The 21761-nt window shown below is 44.4% G+C and overlaps 1 protein-coding gene across 2 annotated transcripts in view; it reads right to left on the bottom strand.

Moving 5' to 3' along the window:
- Positions 1 to 119: 119 nt before the first annotated feature.
- The window catches only part of LOC109896775 (striatin-interacting protein 1 homolog), a 40297-nt gene continuing 18655 nt past the window's right edge, over positions 120 to 21761 (bottom strand). The window contains exons 6-22 of one of the 2 annotated variants that reach the window (XM_020491120.2): positions 15580 to 15648; positions 13711 to 13817; positions 12148 to 12275; positions 11646 to 11834; positions 11216 to 11266; positions 10117 to 10349; positions 9225 to 9290; positions 9022 to 9085; positions 8480 to 8551; positions 8019 to 8093; positions 7744 to 7841; positions 7434 to 7560; positions 4947 to 5047; positions 4605 to 4671; positions 4301 to 4405; positions 3912 to 4116; positions 120 to 3351 (exon numbers count right to left, since the gene is read on the bottom strand). In XM_020491120.2, coding sequence (XP_020346709.1) covers positions 3098 to 3351; positions 3912 to 4116; positions 4301 to 4405; positions 4605 to 4671; positions 4947 to 5047; positions 7434 to 7560; positions 7744 to 7841; positions 8019 to 8093; positions 8480 to 8551; positions 9022 to 9085; positions 9225 to 9290; positions 10117 to 10349; positions 11216 to 11266; positions 11646 to 11834; positions 12148 to 12275; positions 13711 to 13817; positions 15580 to 15648 — 2011 coding nt within the window. In that variant the 3' untranslated portion in view covers positions 120 to 3097. The remainder of the gene's footprint in view (positions 3352 to 3911; positions 4117 to 4300; positions 4406 to 4604; positions 4672 to 4946; positions 5048 to 7433; positions 7561 to 7743; positions 7842 to 8018; positions 8094 to 8479; positions 8552 to 9021; positions 9086 to 9224; positions 9291 to 10116; positions 10350 to 11215; positions 11267 to 11645; positions 11835 to 12147; positions 12276 to 13710; positions 13818 to 15579; positions 15649 to 21761) is intronic. The other variant, XM_031831930.1, reaches the window with a different exon arrangement.

The raw sequence follows: 21761 nt of genomic DNA, 5'->3' as shown, positions 1-21761 counted from the left end.
CGGAGACCTTGTGTGGAATGCACATAAGTCAGACAATACTATCCTGAATAGGTTGTAAAAAAGGGCTGGAGTCTAGAGTGTAGACTTCATAAACATTATCCATAATAAATGTATACAAATTAAAACCAGTGATCTCTTTATTTAGAAAATACAGAATATGGACAGAATAATGTTACAAGTTTCAACTTGTGTGTCTTTCAACAGAATAATGCCTTTGTACAAGACAGTGATTGTACATACCCCTGAACAAAATCAATATTATTATTACAGTCAACTATAAGTATGACAAAAACACAAATAGAAATATCCAAACACTGCAAAACACATCTAGGAACACTTCCTCCAACTGTGCCAGAACTCAACAAACATGCATACATACATGTACTGTAGGGTATTTCCAGTGATTGTACAATTTCAGGTAGAAAAAGAGATATTGCGTTGTTTTGAATGAGAGGTGCTCTGAATAAGGCATTCATTCCTAATCAAAACTGCCACTCATTACTTTGTCACATGAGGTTAGGGTTTCTGAAAAAAAGTTGTAACTGCAACAAAAAAGTGTACAGAAATTATCAACATTGTGTTGGGTTACTGTTTGTGCCAATCCAAGTGTAGTCTACTTTTCAATTCTTAGATTGTTATTACCATCTTATTGCAAGTCCACCAGTTGCATTCATACTTACATATTGTATAGGTAGTGAGGAGGAAGCCATAGTTGTACAACCTGAACTTTAGAAGTATTGTACATACTGAAAACCTCAAGATAAGCAGTTTTTTAAATTTAAAAAAAATATTTTGCATTCAAGAAAACCCAGAACTAAAAGATCAAATGACTTTCTCTTCACCTGTGTGGGACAAACTTGACATGTCTTTTGAGACATACCCCAGATTGTGCTGACTCAATAGACAAGAATGTAGGTGCATTTACCAAAACACCCTACATATACCAAAATGGTGAGTGAGAGTACATTTTGAATATGTGTTCTAAAAACAGAATTTTAACAAGTCACATTTTGAAATATTGTATCAAATTTCAGAATACACTTTTAAATAGGACACATTCAAACAGAAAGATAAAACTGCAGCCATGCAGACTTAGTTTCCTCGAAGAGGCACAATTCAGTTACACAATTATTGTTCAATACAAAGATAATACAACCAAGTACATCTCCACCGCCTACACAAATTCTCCAGAGAGAGACACTAAAGTCTACACTAGATAGTAGGAAAAAGTGACCATGATCATGTCTTATGTGCTTGTGTCATCAGAGAATGTTCCATAACCTTGAGAGAAAGTTACAGGACACTCACCAGAGAATACGTACTGGCCTTGACAGCCCAGGGTAGTTTACAGTGAAATAAATTGACGAGACAACAGATCTCATAAAAATCAACACCATTGTGTGACAACTACTGTGTATTCAGCGAGGGAGAGCATAGCCTCACAAGGACACTTGTAGCCCTTCAGTCGTTGTGCGGTTATTCAAGGTTGGCTGCCGTGCTGCTCTGTGGAAGTTGGGAGGTGGCCTGAGGGCTAAACCAAGACAGCCATGACACATTTGGGAGGACAGAGAGTGAAGCACACAGGACTTCTCAGGGTCCCGGAGGGAGTCAGGGACACTGTCATCGATTTACCCAGAGACGGCCTCCCCACGTTGGGCCGATGAACCCCCTCAAGCGTCCAAATCCCTGGTCAAACCCTTCAGCTTAGCCTCAAAAGGTTCACCTGTGTCCTTATCCTTTATTTTCTCTCTATCTGGCGTAAGGCTTCACAGACCTTTATAAACATAAATGAACTACCACATACTACTAACAGCAGGGTTCCCCCGCTGGCTGGCCGTGGGCCGAATTTGGACAGCGGGAGATTTTATTTGCCCCTCCAAGTAATTTTTTTCTCATTGTTAGACATGAAAAACACCAGGAAATCAGGTCCAAGTGATTTTAATTTTGGAAATCGGTTTGCCAAATATTCCCACGCATAATAGAGAGATATGATCGTATACAAATGTAAGCACATTTATCTTGGTAAAATATTTTTTTTTTTTTTTTTATGTCTACAAATGATTTGTAATTATGTTTCGGCACCCTGACCATCCGCTGAAGAAGTTTTTTTTAAATCATCCCGCAGCTGAATCTAGTTGATAATCAATGACTTACAGGAATATCTGTTTGTGATTACACAAATTACTATTCATCTAGAAAGGGGAAATGTTAAATTCTCCCAAAAATGTGATTTTCCTGTGTTTTATATATATATTTCCACACGGAGGTTGGAATAATACTGTGAAAATTATGATAATGCTCTTTAAATGTAACAGCTGTTTCTTTCTGTTTTGGTAGGATGGATTTTTGGTCTGCCTGGTGACATCCACAGGTGGGGTAAATTAGTTCAAAACCAATAACAGCTCATTTCCCCCTCCCTACTCAGACCAACTCCAGACAGTCCTGGCTAAATTCTTGCTTGATAAATTCCTCTTTGCTATTTTCATTGAAAACAATCACAGTAAGGTACTTCATCGTTAGCCTGTTAATACACAGTACTTTCTTTACAAATAGGCATTTTTTTCTAGAAATATCAACCACAATATCATCTGCAGCTATGAGATTTACATACCGAAACATAATGGCTGTGATCATGAATAAATACACATGTAAAACATTACAACATAAACTAAACATAGTGCCAGTACTTCAAATGTACATCTTCATGATAAAAAAAGAGGACATGCCATGGATATAAAATTCATTATTCCACAAAGCACAGAAGCGAACCAAATTGAGTGAGAAAAAAAATGTACTGGTGGTTATAGTTATAGTGGACATAGTGGTTGGATTGGTTGTCGTGACTAACAGAATAATTACAGTATTCCACATAGTTGTACTGTAAGAGCCTGCTCCTGCCAAGTTGCCATGACATCATTATTACTGTCTATACCATTACTGTACAATTTCTGCATGGATACAGGTGATAACAAAACAGAGGTTCTATTTCTGCATGGATACAGGTGATTACAAAACAGATGTTCTATTTCTGACACATATTTACATGAAGATCACAGTAGTCGTAGGCTTGTGTCCCTGGTATGTGTGTCCTCCCCGCTCATTGGGCCTGTTGTAGTAGACCCTCCCATTGGATAGGCTGTGAAAACACCTCTCTCTCCAGCCACATTTCATAGCTGTAGTGGAAGTCCTCCGGCAGCTCAACGCGCTGGCACAGAACGCTTTGCAGGCAGTTGTCCACCGGGGCGAACTCGCCGTTCTGGTTCTTGTCGTAGCGACGGCTGTTGAACTTCTCGATGCTCTCCCTCAGGGCGCACTCCTCCGCCTGGAAGTCCCACGGCCGCGCGTCGATATCTGGAGGACAAAAGAACAGCAGAGTTTTATTCGCAGGTCTATTAACTTGATGAACAGCACCACATAACTCTTTCCATTGTCTCTGTCGATGTTCTGTTTGGAATACACATGTTATACTGTTGTTAAAGGACATCTAGACCTCAATAATCAATCAATACAGAGAAAAGAGTCAAGTCTAGGATTGCAAATTTCAGCAGAGGGACTTGAGGGACCAGGAGATCTCTCAGTCTATCTGGTCCATTGAGAATAGAACCGGAGACATGTGATGACGGACAGGTCGTCTCTTTTTCTCTGAGGGTCTCTCACCTCTAACTGGCTCCTGGTGTGGTTACTATGGCAACAGATACCGGCCTAGATACCGGCTATCTTACAGTAGTTGGGTGATTGGACTTTCAGTTACGGAGAACCTAATCAAAGGCATATAGTATGTACCTACATTGTTACATTCACATTCATCATCACATTCTGATTCGTTGCATAGCTTTCACATCTCCTACACACCAGTGAATTAAGAGTTGACTTCAGGTATGCGTTCAATAGTTTATTTGCATCCATCTTACCGTTGCCATAGGCCCAGTCGTCGTTGAGCCTGTGTCGTACTTTCTGGTAGATGGCTGACATGGTCTTCATGTTGCTCTTCCTCCACTGGCGGCCCAGGTACTTGGTCTGGATCTTGAGCAGCTTGAGGACATACAGCTGCATCATGGCCTGTTTGACCTTCAGCGCCCTCTTCAGGATGGGAGCAGACTTGAACACCACCAGCATCTGAGAGGAGGAGGTGGTGGAAGGGAAGGACACAGTGCATCTCAAAAGTGTCCCGACACAGGTCTTTGAATTCCAAACGGTCCGCTAGCCTGTACACCCTAGGCACTCTTGTAGATCTGGAAGGATCTGATAGGATCTACAAGTGGGCACTGAATAAGGGACACATTATTCAGGTCTCTCTCACCATGGTCCTGGAGTGTTTCCACTTAGTCAGCTTGTTGAGGATCCTCAGCAGGTTGATGCAGGAGAAGAGATTACGCCAGCAGAACTGATTACGGTCTCCAGCTTCCTACAATCACATGAAAAGAAAGGGTTAGGAGAATTGAAACGCCCACAAAGAACACATACTGTATATAACGGCCTACAATTTAGGACGGGGTAGCCGGACACGGCCAGTGTCTAATCACAGCCAACAGATAAGCCCATAGCCAGGTCTTTAACATTCAAACAGTCTGATGTAAACACATGGGTGTGTGATCTGGACTCACCAAGCTCTCAGCCGTGAGCTCAGGCATCTCGTGGACCACACAGTGCGGGAAGTCCAGCACACATATACTACAATAAGAGCACACAGAGATCACACACACATATACACACACACGATTATTTACAGCCCATCTTTCTGTCAACAGTGGTGTTACACCTGTCATTGAGGTGAGAGACACATTTTACCCTCCACACCTGAACCCCCTGTGTTTTGACACCTCCACCTCCCCGTCCTTTATGAGCAGGAAACACATACCTGGCAGACGGAAGCCATGCCTTTATGTGAGTGCAGATGCACCTCTGGCATTGTGGCAGAAACTAAGTGGTAAGTCAGCGAGTCCTACCTGTTTTTGGCACTGATGTAAGACAGGATGTTCTGGTTGAAGAACTTGAGGATGAGTGGGATGCAGTTAGCGAACACCAGGTGTTGAGAGACAATCTCAAACTGGGGGAGGAGGAGGAGACAGGAAGTACAAGGTCACTGCCAAGTCACTGACTGTCTTTCATGCACAGGACCCATGGAGGACCAGATAAAGCACTAAGTCACGATAGCCCTTTAATTCCTAATAAGGAGAAATGAATATTTTATGAGCAGCCTGCGGAGTTCAGGAATAGACCAATTCCTCCTCTTGTATTCATTCTATGAAATCGTTTACTATCATCAAAATAATGTTTAAGACCACATGTTAGAATGTTTGACCCCTCCTGTCTCAGCCTCCAGTATTTATGCTGCAGTAGTTTATGTGTCGGGGGGCTGGGGTCAGTTTGTTATATCTGGAGTACTTCTCCTGTCCTATTCGGTGTCCTGTGTGAATCTAAGTGTGCGTTCTCTAATTCTCTCCTTCTCTCTTTCTTTCTCTCTCTCGGAGGACCTGAGCCCTAGGACCATGCCCCAGGACTACCTGACATGATGACTCCTTGCTGTCCCCAGTCCACCTGGCCATGCTGCTGTTCCAGTTTCAACTGACCTGAGCCCTAGGACCATGCCCCAGGACTACCTGACATGATGACTCCTTGCTGTCCCCAGTCTACCTGGCCATGCTGCTGCTCCAGTTTCAACTTCCACCTGACTGTGCTGCTGCTCTAGTTTCAACTGTTCTGCCTTATTATTATTCGACCATGCTGGTCATTTATGAACATTGAACATCTTGACCATGTTCTGTTATAATCTCCACCCGGCACAGCCAGAAGAGGACTGGCCACCCCACATAGCCTGGTTCCTCTCTAGGTTTCTTCCTAGGTATTGGCCTTTCTAGGGAGTTTTTCCTAGCCACCGTGCTTCTCCACCTGCATTGCTTGCTGTTTGGGGTTTTAGGCTGGGTTTCTGTACAGCACTTTGAGATATCAGCTGATGTACGAAGGGCTATATAAATAAATTTGATTTGATTTGATTTGATTTTATTAGCACAAGTACTATTATTTCTGTATGATTATGAATTCAAAGCATTCCATCGTCTGATTTTTGGGGTGTAAAAGACACTCTGAAATGACAACCCCTCTCCACTCTCACGACAGGGGTTCCAATAAGAGGATTTAGCCAATCTGCGCTCCCTAAAGATACTCAGCGCTGCGCCACGGCCGTCTAAGAGACAGCAGGATAGGAGCCATAGGCAGACTCAAACCCTTTCACTCAGCTGGGTTCTGCAGCTGCATTAATACGTCTTTGTAACAAGCTTCATTTTGACAGCTGGTAGTGGGAAATAAAAGTGAAAGTAATCATTTTGGGCAGTAGATGGCGCTACTATAATTTTACATCCAGCTATGTTTCATCTATCATCCTTTTAAAAATGGGGAACTAAGCTCCTTGTTCATGTAGGATTTGACAGAATAGTCCTGACCTGCTGCAAGGTATGGGATGCAGCCAGGTATAAGCACACTATTCTCAAAAGAGTAGATGCTCCATTTCTCTGTGAAGAGGATTCACTACCTATCACTACCTGCCAAACAGTAAATATTGAACCAATCCCTTTTTTAAGGAGCGTGATTTTGTGTGCTGAAGAGACACACTCGCTCCTCTCAGGGAGAAGCAGTAGTAGGAAGACGATAAACGAAGCTAATCACCCCCAGAAATCGCAATTATAATCCTTTACAAGAGCAGATTTTGGAAGATGGATGGTGCTGCTATGTGCCCATTTCTTGTCTGATGGTATTTCTCCTCTCTCTATTCTGCCTCCCTCTATCCATCGCCTTCTCTTCGTGCGGGGAGACGTATGAACCTTTGACTGTGTGCCTCTCATTCCAGTGCAGGATCTGTCTATAGGCTGCCAGGAGCCAAAAGGTAGGGGCAGGGAGACTGGAGAACTTATTTGTATCGCTTTAAATCTTTTTAAATGAATTTATCTTAACACTGTTCTAGCTAGCTATTTGTGTAGGTAGCTATCAAGTAAACGCAATGATAATAGCAGAGAGAGAAATGTGGTGTTGAATGTGGAGGGCTAGGAGAAGAGAGAGTGGAGGCTGACCTAGTGTGCGAGGGTGTGAAAGGTGGGGGGGGGGGGGGAGACCAGTGATGTAGGGGTTCAAAAAAATAGTTGGGTAAACTGATCGCCAGGTCGTGGTGAAAAAAAGTCATGCTTTCTATACTTTCAATGCATTTTTCTGCAAAACATGGTTAAACTGCGTTTACTTGCCCTCCACTACACCACTGGAAGAGATATGAGAGCGAGAGAGCTGTGGCAGACCTGAAGGGGTGGAGGAGAGGGGGAGAGAGGAAGGGGTGGAGAGCAAGAGAGAGAGGTGACCTGGTGTATGAGGGTGGAAAGGTGGGAAACAGAGAAAGAGAGAGAGAGAGAGGTAGAGAGAAAGACAGAATGTGGTGGTAGGTGGCTTACTTGGTAGATGTGATTGAGTTTCAGGTGCTTGAGCAGCAGGAGCAGAAGTGCAGAGATGGCCTTGACAATGATCTCCTTGTGTCTGTTCACATCAATACCCAGCTTCATGCTCTGGAGGACCGTGATTCTGCCATCACACACACACACACACACACCTTTTATGTGATTCATAGCAACAACTTCCCTTGACATGACAAAACTATAGTCATTGACTTTATTTCTGAACAAACTAAATTCATTTCCAACTTAAGCCTGAACAGCAAAGATGACTATGAGGGAACAAGGAGAGGCACAAGGCTATTACACTCACGGCATCTCCTCTGGCAGCACATCAGCCAGTATATTGATGGAGTCCGTCTTGGCCTTGGAGGTAGGTGCTGCAGCCAGCAGCAGCTTCAGAAGGGCAATCTGATAAATACAACGTGGGTTTTTAGCTTTCAACCTCTCAGCTCGGAAACATGACAGGTCTAGACAGCAAATACTTAGTACAAATCTACAGTGCAGGCATGATTTTCAAGATGCAAAGTAAGATGATGCCATGTGAAGTGTCTTGTTTGAGCAGAATAGAATGGTAGATGTCCTCACCACATACTGAGACAGGTTAGGAAGCATTCCCAGATACAGGATCTCTGTGGGTGTCTCATCCACATCCTCTTCTCCCTGACCAACACAACACGAGTTACACATATACTCATCTTGTTTCCACTCACAAAGCCCTGTTCCAACACTTAGAAAATGAAGGATCACATTTCTATTTGACCAGGTTAGTCTCATTGAGATTAAAAATCCAGCCAAAATGGAAACGAAAAGTTTCATTGCAAAGACGCACTTACAGCATAAACAATAAAGCACGACAGTTTCAAAATAGAAATGTAGACATTGAGCAGACATGATGCTTTGGGGAGGTGTGGTGCAACTAGGAGTCAAAACATTGCCAGCCCCCCCAACTTCTTTATCCAGTTTTGTTTTAGCCTAGCGTTAAACTCATTCAAAGAGAGGAGTTCCTGTCACTTCATATAAAGTCAACGGTGAGAAGCGTCACTGACCAGGGTCATGGGGCACTGTTGAAGCTCCTCTTCCCTCTTGATCTGCATCTCGGCTATAGAGACATATTTGTGCTGGAGGGAAATGATGCGTTAGCCTATACTCCACCACAATACGATATAAAGCCCTATGAGAATCAGCGCAAAGCACTTCATTACCACAATCCATTCCATTCTATTCCACTTCACACTTTTTCAATGAGACCATCAACATGGCGATATACTGTAGTATTTCTGACTATCACTTGGCAGGCAGCACCCGATGTGTAAACAGAAGAGGCTTTTAACGGGCGTTAATTAGACTTCACAGATTGACACACAGAAGGGCGTTCCTCGGTGTAAAGGCGTTTCACAGTCAGTTGAAACACACAATTGATTTCTAAGTGGGATGTCAATGTCCAGGGATATTGACTAGCTGGTCAAATAAACTTCAATACTTCAATCGCCAGTGTAACACTTGATCCTGGTGGAGAGAGAGGGATGGAGGGATTGAGAGGAGGAAGAGAGGATAGAGGAGGAATGATAAGACTGATTTCTCTCCTTACCTGTTTAAGGGTCTTCACACTCTCGTGTATGGGTCTAGGAAGACCGACTAGTGTCTCTGTGTCACTAGAAAACAAACATAACACCACTCAGCACAGCAACAGAGAGAGAACATTCACTGGCACTGCAATAAGTATGACCACACATGACAGTGGACTACACGGAGCGAGCCTTTCAGATGGTACACGGGGATATTGACACTCACTTTCCCAGAGTGAAGCCGATGAACTTGTTCCTGCTGGTCTCCAAGAACTGCTCGATGTCTTTCTCTCTGTCGAGACACACACACGGACAGACATCTCAAATCACCTGAAGCCTTCTGCCCCTCACTAACCCCCAGTCTGTGATCCACCTTCTCACTGATCACACTACTAGACCTACTGTGTTTCCCAACCTGGCTTCCGGGGCTTGTAGCGATACTATCCAAACAGACTGATCAAAGACATACGGCTGCTAAGCAGATGATGCATCTCATGCTTAAAGCCTCATCAGTCACGCTCGATGCTGCCTCTGTACTCTGTTCGATATTGGGATCTGGAATTCCGCCTCGTGCTAAATTATCTCAGCACTACGCTATGTTTCAAGGTTGAACACACACACACACACACACACACACACACAGGTGAATAATGCATGAGTTTACAGATAATGAGTAGAGGATGATAAGAGCTAAGACTGGGTCGGTTCGAGGCCGTCCTTTCCTTGCCTCCCCTGTCTTCCTCTGCCCTCTCGGTCTTATCCACACAGCTGTGTAGACGGAGGCCATCTTGCTAGGGGACCAAGCTGTTACTGTATGAGTGACTGAGGTGGGTTACTTTGAGTTCTCCTGAACAGAGGGGGCACTATCAGCAGCATGAGTGTGTAGAATAACAAAACTAGAACCCAGTCTGAACTTTTTATTTTTAATGTTATCCCTTGAGTTTGAAGATCTGAGGTAAGCAATAAAGTGATAGATCCACCCTGCCTTCTGATGGTGTTTGGGGAGCTTCAGCTATATATTACACTCATCCAATCCTTTCAGATTTGCAAACACAGAAGGGTTAAGAGTTATGGCAAGGGGCTAGAGGTTTGTTTGGAACTGGGCCTCCCAGTCTTACCTGACTTTGGGGGCCCAGGGCAGACCCTTGGGGAGGGATGCTCTCTCAGTGGGGGGTCTGAGCGGGGGCGGTGGGGGTGGTGGCTGGATGATGACATCAGTGTCCAGGGGGTCTACCTCGCCCTCGATGCCACTGTCGGCTTCCTCGCCGTCCTCCTCCTCGTCTCGAGCATCGTCGTTCTTAAAGGGGTCTCGCTCGTTGTACGTGTCTAGGCTGTCTTGCTTTACCAGGGGCTGGAACCCAGAACAACCAGCAGGGGGCATAAAAGAGGCCGTCCCCTCATACACACAGGGTTAGGCCCTGGCTTCCCACTTCAACCACAAGCAATACTCAGATTTACCAGCCGTAAGGCTGCACTCCAAGACGGTTCCAGAAACTCCCAGTAAAAGGTTACAGAAACTCCCAGTAAAAAAACAAACAGAGGAACATTTGGGCCCGACTCCATATTCAAGTGTTAAACATTCCACTTACAACCATATCAGTCATACAACACAAACCCAGTAATCTCATGCCACGTCTATGGTTTCAATGAATGACTGAGGCATCATCAATGCAACAAGCATCAAGCAGAGAGGGGGTTGCATTCAACAGCAGCGAAACGCCAGTGCAATGTAACCTACGGTGGTGTGCTGGTAGAAACTAGTCGTTAGGTGTGTGGTGGTGAGGAGAGCAACAGAGGGGACGGAAGCAGTGTGACCAGCATAGAATTATATGACTCGTATCCCATGGAGAACAAGCCATTTGGCTCTGTGGTGGGAAAGAAGCTGCAGTGAACTGTTGTAAACAGCAATAATGTGGAGGCAAAACAACTCAGTGGAGATCGAGGCTAGAGGAAGGCTCCAGTCATGTGACCTCAATGACCACAGCCAGCCCTGCCTCCGTACCTACCCACCCCATACAGGGCAGAACGCAGCGAAGGAGGAGAAAAAGAAGGGGGAAGACTAGGAGGGAGAGGAGGAGGACAAGGAGGAGATAGAGGAAGAAGAGGAGAAAGAATACGAGGAAGAGGAGAGAGAGAAGAGACGAAAGAGGTGGAGGAATAGAAGGTGCAAGAACCAGCCCGAGGCAGAGAAAATGCAGAGGGAAAGTGGGTAAAGACCTGCTTCTTGGGAAAGGGACTGTCTCCTTCCAAGCTATCAACAAAGGCACTCTGCAGGGACACACGGAAGAGGAGGGCGGTTGAGAGTCTGGTGAAGTCAGAGTTCTAGTCTAAAAACAGCACAGTGGGGATTAGAGGAAAAAGTTAAAAGAACAAACGTGTCATTCACTCCGCTGGCAGGGGAACACAGTACACAGCTGGTGTGCACATGGTTCCTATTCACATTTCCTGCTGCCACAGCCAGGCAGAGCAATCAATGCTTGTTAGCCTCACGCACCATGCCCTCTGTGACCGCAGGGTTCAGTTAGGCTCACTGTTAGAGCACATAGGGTGTGTATTCAGTCGAGTCTAACGCAGAGGTGTGCGCATGTGAAAAGAGCCAGGAACAGTGTGTGAACAGTATGTGCGTGATAGAAGGTAGAATACGTACCCTGCGGCTGCGGCGTCCTCTCTTGGCCTGCTGTTGCTGCTCGATGAGCTCCATTGCCGAGGCTGGAGGAGAGGCTGCCCTCATGCTCCGGACCACCTTGATGCTGTCCTCAGGCAGGGGGGGCAGGCTCAGCCTCTCTCTGCCTCGAACCTTCATCTCCTGGAGCTCCTCAAAGCCCCCCATGGTGAACTGTAACACAGACACAGTTTGAGACGGACACATACACACAGAGTCCGGTGGACACAGAAAGCCATAGAGATGTCCATGAGCACACATGCATGGAGCTCTATGCAGACATTGGCAAACCTCGTTTTCCAAGCCTGTCAAATCCACTGTGGAACTAGTCGAGCCTGACACTACTGTAACATTCTAACGTCCTTCTAACGAGAGTTTTGAATGCACAATGGACGATAACATAACGGGTGGATGAAATGTCTCTGTTGCGAAGCGGCCCAGCCTACTAAAGGGACAGGCGATGGTGTCGGTGCTGTAGCTTACTGACCAGGATGGTCTTCCAGAGCAGGAGCAGGACCTTCTTCATGGGAAAGTGTGGAGCGTTCATACTGCAGAACTTGGTCACCATGGTGAAGAGCTGCAGGGCAAATGGCTCTCCGTTGTACAGAGGAGAACCTGTGGTTAGAGGAGAGGGTCAACAGCCAGCACACACCTACAGTACACACATGGCGCACACACAAAAACATTTCCTGTATCATTTACAGTAGCTTACTGGCAGCAATTGGCCATAAGTTACTGTACTTTATTTTACAGTACAGCTACTGTAATCCATTTTATGGTACCAAAATTTTTACTGTAATCTAATTTACAGTACCAAGTCAGTTACTGTAATCTAAATTACATGACCAATTACAGTATATTTCCGTAATTACCCAGTGGTCTTTGCAAGTTTTAATTTACATTTTGGTCATTTAGCAAGCACTCTTGACATTAGCAACTTGCATTCAACCAAGGTTGAGAAGAAAGAAAAAAACAAAGTCATAGCATGTAAAAAGTATCTGAAAACCTTTACTGAAAATATTGTCGTAGTTAAAGGATACTGGTCTTCAAAATAATTGTAATTAAAACAAGATATCTTATGACATATATTTGACTATTACTGGATAGTGTCAATACATTACTGAGATATTCAGGGCAACTTGATGCCAGCTTCCTGTATTTAAATGACTCTAATGTCAAAGAAATTAAACACAGTACAATACTGTAAAAGGTGACTAATAAACTGTAAGAAAGTAATTATTGCAGCATTTTACTGTAATTACAAGGGATTGGAGCAAGAAGGTTGGCTGCTAGGCATTTGTATATTACAGCATATTAATGAATACTAGGTGCTTTATACCACTTGCACTTCTAGAGGCCTAATCAAAGGCTTCCAAACGGTCCGTGATGACAGGGCAAAACGAATCAAATGGACATGGTTAAATATTCAACCATTAAAGACCCGCTGCCACTCTGATCTAGTCTAGCAAACACCAGCTCTCGAGCTGTGTCGTCACGTGGGTCACCGTCAGCCAGGCTAACGCTGATCTGTTCCCTATATACATTTCATTGTTAGGGAACCACTACCACATATCAGTTCAATTCCTACAGCATTCTCACTAAAGGGCGCAACAAATATAGCCTCTTAAAAGACACAACAATACTATGCACCCACTATTGGTCAAAAGGTTTTTGGCGCTCCAAAAATACAGTATGGTACTGTTTTCTGAATTACAGTCAATTACTGGCAGCAATTGGCCAGTAAATTACTGGAGATTTACAGGACAAGGTTTGAAGAATTCCTTATATACAGTATATTACTGTATTCTGGGGGAGTACAGCATTCTCACTCACCTGTGCAACAAATATAGCCTCTTAGAAGGCACACATGAACATACAGTATGTTAATGAGCTAGAGACTCTTTCCCCACTTACAACATTAACCCACAATGCACCATAATTAATTCTGTAAAACACATTTAAGGTATTTCACTGTGTATTTCACCGTATTTTACTGTTGAAATGAAAAGTCTTACACTGCACACACACGCACAAACACACACACACAAACCCAGTTCAGTCTTGAAGGCCTCTCTGGCAGTTCTCCACTCTGGCCTGTCATCCTCTGTCTGCAGACGGATGGTCTCCACCATCAGGTACATGATGCTTAGCAAGACCCTAGTGGAACACGAGAGGTCAGAGGTCAGAATGCATCAAGACAAATAGTCTCTAAGCTACCAAGGTAGAACAGCTCTCCACTCCAAAAACATAACTATGTGTGCTTGTGCATACAGTATGTCTGCCTATGTGTAGTTTGTATGTGTGAATCTGTAAATGTGTGTGCGTGCGCATACTTAATATTGTTGCACACCTTTCCATATGCACTTGACTAGCTAATGCATCAGCCTAAATAACCCTACAGTAATTATACAAGATTAGCGAGGCAGTGTCCTGTGCATTAACGCCTTGATCTAGACGGAAAACAAGCCATAATGGCCTCCATTTTCTACAAGCTATTAGGATGTGTTATTTGGCTTCCCACCTTATTGTCCCTAGAATTTCTAAGCAAACAGCTGGAGGCAGGGCTTTCTCCAAATGAGCTAAATTTTTATGTAATGGTCTGCCTAGCCATGTGAGAGACGCAGACTCAGTCTCAACCTTTAAGTTATTACTGAAGACTCATCTCTTCAGTAGGTCCTATGATTGAGTGTAGTCTGGCCCAGGGGTGTGAAGGTCAAAAGCAAGGTACTGGAGATCTTCGTGGGCTATACTCAGCCTTGTCTCAGGGTAGTAAGTTGGTGGTCTGTTGATATCCCTCTACTGTTGTGGGGGCTGTGCTTTGTCAAAGTGGATGGGGTTATATCCTGCCTGGTTGGCCCTGTCCAGGGCTATCGTCGGACGGGGGCCAGTGTCCCCCGACCCACCTGTCTCAGTCTCCAGTATCTATCAATAGTCCATGTACGGGGGGCTAGGGTCAGTCTGTTATATCTGGTATAATTCCCCTGTGGAGAACTTAAATGTACTTAAAATGTCCTGTGTACATTTAAGTATGCTCCCTCTCTCTCCCTCCTCTCCCAGAGGACCTGAGCCCTAGGATCTTGCCTCAGGACAACCTGGCCTCTTGACTCCTGGCCGTCCCCAGTCCACCTGCTCGTGCTGCTGCTCCAGTTTCAACTATTCTGCCTGTGGCTAGGGAACCCTGACTTATTCACCGGAAGTGCTACCTTGTCCCGGACCTGCTGTTTTTGACTCTATCTCCATCTACCGCACCTGCTGTCTCGACCTCTGAATGCTGTTGAAAACCTGTTGAATCCTCTACAACCACTGATTATTATTATACCCTGCTGGTCATCTATGAAAGTTTGAACATCTTGAAGAACAATATGGCCTTAAATGGCCATGTACTCTTATAAATCTCCACATGGAACAGCCAGAAGAGGACTGGCCACCCCTCAGAGCTTGGTTCCTCTCTAGGTTTCTTCCTAGGTTCCTGCCTTTCTAGGGAGTTTTTCCTAGCCACCGTGCTTGCTTGCCTGCCTGCATTGCTTGCTGTGTGGGGGTTTTAGGCTGGATTTCTGTATAGCACTTTGTGACATCTGCTAATGTAAAAAGGGCTTTATAAATACATTTGATTGATTGATTGATTTTAGGACAGATCTGCTCTCATAGCAGATCATTACTATGGTAGGCACACATAGAGCTGACTAGACAGAGTGGTAGAGATGGAATGGGAGGAACAGACAATTATCAGTCTATGGAAGTCCGTGAGGGATTGACACTGGTACACTGGTACTTTAGAGTCTGGGCTGAACTGGTACTTGGGGCTCTGGGCTGGGGGTGGTGACGTGTCAAGTGGTTGCTGAAGGAGTAGAGGTTGAAGACCTATGCTTGGCTGATTGGGGGACTGCTGTAAAAATTTGTGCGCTAGAAGGATGCTCACCTGAGTTCTGTGCTGTCCGCCAGAGAGATAGCAGGTTTCCTCACTGCGCTGCTGCAGGCTTGGTTGTTACTGCAAAGGAGAACACAGAAGCAGTTTAGCATACATACAGTACAAATCATACCACACCACAGCTAAACACAACAGACTAGAGATATCGCTAATGTCTAGGACCTGGTCAGGTCATGGGGTCAGGAAGTTCTCATTACCTCTAACTGCAGTGACTAAGACTAGAATGTCGATGGAATGTATAGCGGCCGTTTTATGCACAGATCTTATTTGTTTTTGTACATAATGTTTTCCGCAATCGTTTCCTATGACCGAAAAGAGCTTCCGGACATCAGAACAGCGATCAGTAACCTCGATTTGGATGAAGATTCCTACTTCAACGAGTCGGTGGCTCATGACATACTGCTCACCCCAGACCAGGCCCTTATCCCCGACACTCGGAAGAGAAAGAGACTGCGATAAAGAGGCCGATGTGCCGGCGCCCTGATAAACCGCCTCCAACCTCTGTTCCCCCGAACACCTTTTTTGCATTATTGGTTAGAGCCTGTAAGCAAGCAGTTCACTGTAACGTCTACACCCGTTGTATTCGGCGCACGTGACACAAACTTTGATTTGATTTGATTCTATTGGAAAATTTACAAATCGCTGGAGAACAACGGGACCTGAAGAACTAATATGCATCTCGGAAACTTGGCTGAACAAGGACATGGATGACATGAATCTAGGTGGCTTTTAATTTTTTATTTTTTTTACATTCATTTGTATTAAAGAGCACATAAAGAAAAATGTACCATACATACACAACTTATCTTTGCTGCCTTTACTAAGGAGCATAGGTACATTCACATATTAAGGGTACATTTTGGCTGTATAGAGCAAATATTTTAAAGAGTCTGAATAAGCATACAATTTGGATTAAGCCACACAAAAAACACCAAAAAAAGCCCATAAATTACAGAATAAGAACCGTACGATATGTCAGGAACTCTGATCAGACACCTTCATACCTATGCTGCCTATGTTGCAAGATTGATGTAATTCTCTCCATGTCAGCATGTACCCCGCATAGGCCTAACCACATATCTGAGGGTGCATGTTCAATCTTCCAGCATTTTGTTACACATTTCTTTTCTGATGCTAAAAGATGATCTATCAATTTAAGTGGAGAGGATTAGAGTGTATCCACAGGAACAATTCCTAGAAGGAGATGACATGGGTCTCGTTGAATAGTAATACCTGTGATGTCCTGAATAACATGGAGAATTTCAGACCAAAAAGACTGGATTTTCAGACATTGCCAAAATGTGAGATAAAGTACCTATTTGTCCACACTGCCTCTAACACGTAGCTGCTATTCCTTTTCATCAGGACTCAATTTTTAATTTAGTACTTTGAATAGAAACTACATGTAACCCTTGTTCGGTTACATGCAGTGGCTTTATATAGTGTTTTCCATATGTTCCCCCAGCTCCCCTCTGATATCTGCACCTCTAATTCAACCTGCCATGAGTTCCTAAGATGATCAAAAGAAAAATATTGGCATGTTAAGGATACTGTGGTAAAAATTTGAAACGGTTCCAATGTTTTCCCCTTGATAAAGTGATTCAATCTAGGTGCCTTTTGTATGCATCAGCAGGACAGAATGGTAACATCGGGGAAGCTCAAGTGGGGTGGCGTGTCTCTCTTTGTTAACAACAACAATCTCTAATATTAAAGGACGTCTCGAGGTTCTGCTCATCTGAATTTGAATAAACTGTAGACCATACTATTTACCAAGCGAGTTCTTATCTATATTTTTCATAGATGTCTATTTACCACCACAAACCAAAGCTGGCACTAAAACCACTCTGAGCTGTATAGATCCATAAGTCAACAAGTAAATGCTCATCCAGAGGCGGATGTCATGACTTCCGCCGAAGTTGGTCCCTCTCCTTGTTTGGGCGGCGTTCGAAGTCACCGACTTTCTAGCCATCGCGGATTCACTTTTCATTCTCCATTGGTTTTTGTCTAGTCTTCCATCACACCTGGTTCCAATTCCATCAATTACATGTTGTGTATTTAACCCTCTGATCCCCCTCATGTCCTTGTCGGTAATTGTTTCTTGTAGTGCTTATGCACGGTATGCTGGTACGTACTGGGTTTTGTTTGACCCATGTATTGTATTGTTCTGTTGACGGTGGCCTGACTTCTCTGCCGCATCTACGCAGCCACTACAGCGGCGCTCCTAGTGCTGGTGATCTTAATGCAGGAAAACTAAACTCCATTTTTACCAGCATGTCACCTGTGCAACTAGAGGAGAAAAAAATCTAGATCACCTTTACTCCACACAAAGAGACAAATACAAAGCTCTACCTCACCCTCCATTTTGCAAATCTGACCATAACTCTATCCTCCGGATCAGGACCAAGATCGAATGAGGCAGGGCTGGTAAACTATCACAGATTAGAAAGGTAAACCCAGCCGTGAGCTGCCCAGTGACGCAAGACTACCAGACAAGCTAAATGCCTTATATGCTCACTTTGAGGCAACACTGAACCATATGTGAGAACACCAGCTGTTCCAGACAACTGTGTGATCCTCCTCGCCGTAGCTGATGTGAGTAAGACCTTTAAACAGGTTAAAATTCACAAGGCCACAAGTGCCAGACGGATTACCAGGACACGTAGTCTGAGCATGCACTGACCAGCTGGCAAGTGTCGTCACTGACATTTTAAACTTCTTCCTGACCCAGTCTGTAATACCTACATGCTTTAAGCAGACCACCATAGTTCTTGTGCCCAAGAACGCCAAGGTAACCTGTCTAAATTACTATCGCCTCGTAGGACTCTGTAGCCGTGAAATGCTTTGAAAGGCTGGTCATGGCTCACATCAACACAATCATCCCAGACACCCTGGACCCACTCCAATTCGCATTAACAGATCCACAGATGACGCAATCTCTATTGCACTCCACAATGCCCTTTCCCACTTGGACAAAAGGAACACCTACATGAGAATGTGGTTCAACACCATAGTGCCCTCCAAGCTCATAATTTTTTACATTTCTGTAATTTAGCAGATGCTCTTATTCAAAGCAACCAACAGTAGTGAGTGCATACGTTTTCGTATTTTCCGTACTGGTCCCCCATGGGATTTGAACCCACAACCCTGGTGTTACCAAGCGCCATGCTTTACCAACTAAGCCACACGGGACCGATCATCACTAAGCTAAGGACAATGGAACTGAACACCTCCCTCTGCAACTGGATCCTAGACTTCCTGATGGGACACTTCCAGGTGGTGAGGGTAGGCAATAACACATCTGACACGTTGACCCTCAAAACGGGGGCCCCTCAGGGGTGAAAGCTTAGTCCCCTCCTGTACACCATGTTCACCCACGACTGTGCGGCCGCTCTAAATGCTAAGTTTGCCAACGACATGACAGTGGTAGGCCTGATCACCGACAACGATGATACAGCCTATAGGGAGGTGGTCAGAGACCTGGCAGTGTGATGCCAGGACAACAACCTCTCCCTCAACATCAGCAAGGAGCTGATCAGGGACTGCAGGAAAAGGAGGACCGAGCACGCCACCATTCACATCGACGGGGCTGTAGTGGAGAGCTTCAAGTTCCTCAGTGTCCACTTCACTAAGGATCTATCATGGTCCAAACACACCAACACAGTCGTGAAGAGGGCACGACAACACCTCTTCCCTCTCAGGAGGCTTAAAAGATTTGGCATGGGCCCTCAGATCCTGAAAACGTCTGGCTGCATCACCACTTGGTAAGGCAACTGCTTGGCATCCGACCGCAAGGCGCTACAGAGTGTAGTGCGTTCAGCCCAGTATATCACTGGGGTCAAGCTCCCTGCCATCCAGGAACTCTATACCTGGTGGTGTCAGAGGAAGGCCCTAAATATTGGCAAAGACTCCAGCCACATACTGTCCTCTCTGCTACCGCATGGCAAGGGGTACCGATGCACCAAGTCTGGAACCAACAGGCCCTTGAATAGCTTCTGCCCCCAAGCCATAACATGGCTAAATAGTTAGCTATTTGGTTAACTATTTAACCAAATAGCTACCTGGACTATCTGCATTGACCCTTTTTGCATACATTTGTCTGACTCACCACATACACTGCTTCTACTGTCTGTCACTTTATTCCTAGTTATATTTACATACAGTGCCTTGCGAAAGTATTCGGCCCCCTTGAACTTTGCGACCTTTTGCCACATTTCAGGATTCAAACATAAAGATATAAAACTGTATTTTTTTTGTGAAGAATCAACAACAAGTGGGACACAATCATGAAGTGGAACGACATTTATTGGATATTTCAAACTTTATTAACAAATCAAAAACTGAAAAATTGCCGTGCAAAATTATTCAGCCCCCTTAAGTTAATACTTTGTAGCGCCACCTTTTGCTGCGATTACAGCTGTAAGTCGCTTGGGGTATGTCTATCAGTTTTGCACATCGAGAGACCGACATTTTTTCCCATTCCTCCTTGCAAAACAGCTCGAGCTCAGTGAGGTTGGATGGAGAGCATTTGTGAACAGCAGTTTTCAGTTCTTTCCACAGATTCTCGATTGGATTCAGGTCTAGACTTTGACTTGGCCATTCTAACACCTGGATATGTTTATTTTTGAACCATTCCATTGTAGATTTTGCTTTATGTTTTGGATCATTGTCTTGTTGGAAGACAAATCTCCGTCCCAGTCTCAGGTCTTTTGCAGACTCCATCAGGTTCTTACAGAATGGTCCTGTATTTGGCTCCATCCATCTTCCCATCAATTTTAACCATCTTCCCTGTCCCTGTTGAAGAAAAGCAGGCCCAAACCATGATGCTGCCACCACCATGTTTGACAGTGGGGATGGTAGGTTCAGGGTGATGAGCGGTGTTGTTTTTACGCCAAACATAACGTTTTGCATTGTTGCCAAAAAGTTCAATTTTGGTTTCATCTGACCAGAGCACCTTCTTCCACATGTTTGGTGTGTCTCCCAGGTGGCTTGTGGCAAACTTTAAAAATGACACTTTTTATGGATATCTTTAAGAAATGGCTTTCTTCTTGCCACTCTTCCATAAAGGCCAGATTTGTGCAATATACGACTGATTGTTGTCCTATGGACAGAGTCTCCCACCTCAGCTGTAGATCTCTGCAGTTCATCCAGAGTGATCATGGGCCTCTTGGCTGCATCTCTGATCAGTCTTCTCCTTGTATGAGCTGAAAGTTTAGAGGGACGGCCAGGTCTTGGTAGATTTGCAGTGGTCTGATACTCCTTCCATTTCAATATTATCGCTTGCATAGTGCTCCTTGGGATGTTTAAAGCTTGGGAAATATTTTTGTATCCAAATCCGGCTTTAAACTTCTTCACAACAGTATCTCGGACCTGCCTGGTGTGTTCCTTGTTCTTCATGATGCTCTCTGCGCTTTTAACGGACCTCTGAGACTATCACAGTGCAGGTGCATTTATACGGAGACTTGATTACACACAGGTGGATTGTATTTATCATCATTAGTCATTTAGGTCAACATTGGATCATTCAGAGATCCTCACTGAACTTCTGGAGAGAGTTTGCTGCACTGAAAGTAAAGGGGCTGAATAATTTTGCACGCCCAATTTTTCAGTTTTTGATTTGTTAAAAAAGTTTGAAATATCCAATAAATGTCGTTCCACTTCATGATTGTGTCCCACTTGTTGTTGATTCTTCACAAAATAATACAGTTTTATATCTTTATGTTTGAAGCCTGAAATGTGGCAAAAGGTCGCAAAGTTCAAGGGGGCCGAATACTTTCGCAAGGCACTGTATCTACCTCAATTACCTCGTACCCCTGCACATCGACTTGGTACTGGTACCCCTTGTACAGTCGTGGCCAAAAGTTGAGAATGACACAAATATAAATTTTCACAAAGTCTGCTATCTCAGTTTGTATGATGGCAATTTGCATATACTCCAGAATGTTATGAAGAGTGATCAGATTAATTGAAATTAATTGCAAAGTCCCTCTTTGCCATGCAAATGAACTGAATCCCTCAAAAAACATTTCCACTGCATTTCAGCCCTGCCACAAAAAGACCAGCTGACATCATGTGTTGACGAGTGTTGACTGGAGATCACTCTGTCATGTTGATTGAGTTCGAATAACAGACTGGAAGCTTCAAAAGGAGGGTGGTGCTTGGAATCATTGTTCTTC

This window comes from Oncorhynchus kisutch, linkage group LG9 (assembly GCF_002021735.2).
Source record: "Oncorhynchus kisutch isolate 150728-3 linkage group LG9, Okis_V2, whole genome shotgun sequence".
Taxonomy (NCBI): domain Eukaryota; kingdom Metazoa; phylum Chordata; class Actinopteri; order Salmoniformes; family Salmonidae; genus Oncorhynchus; species Oncorhynchus kisutch.
This window is presented reverse-complemented; position numbering and strand designations above follow the sequence as displayed.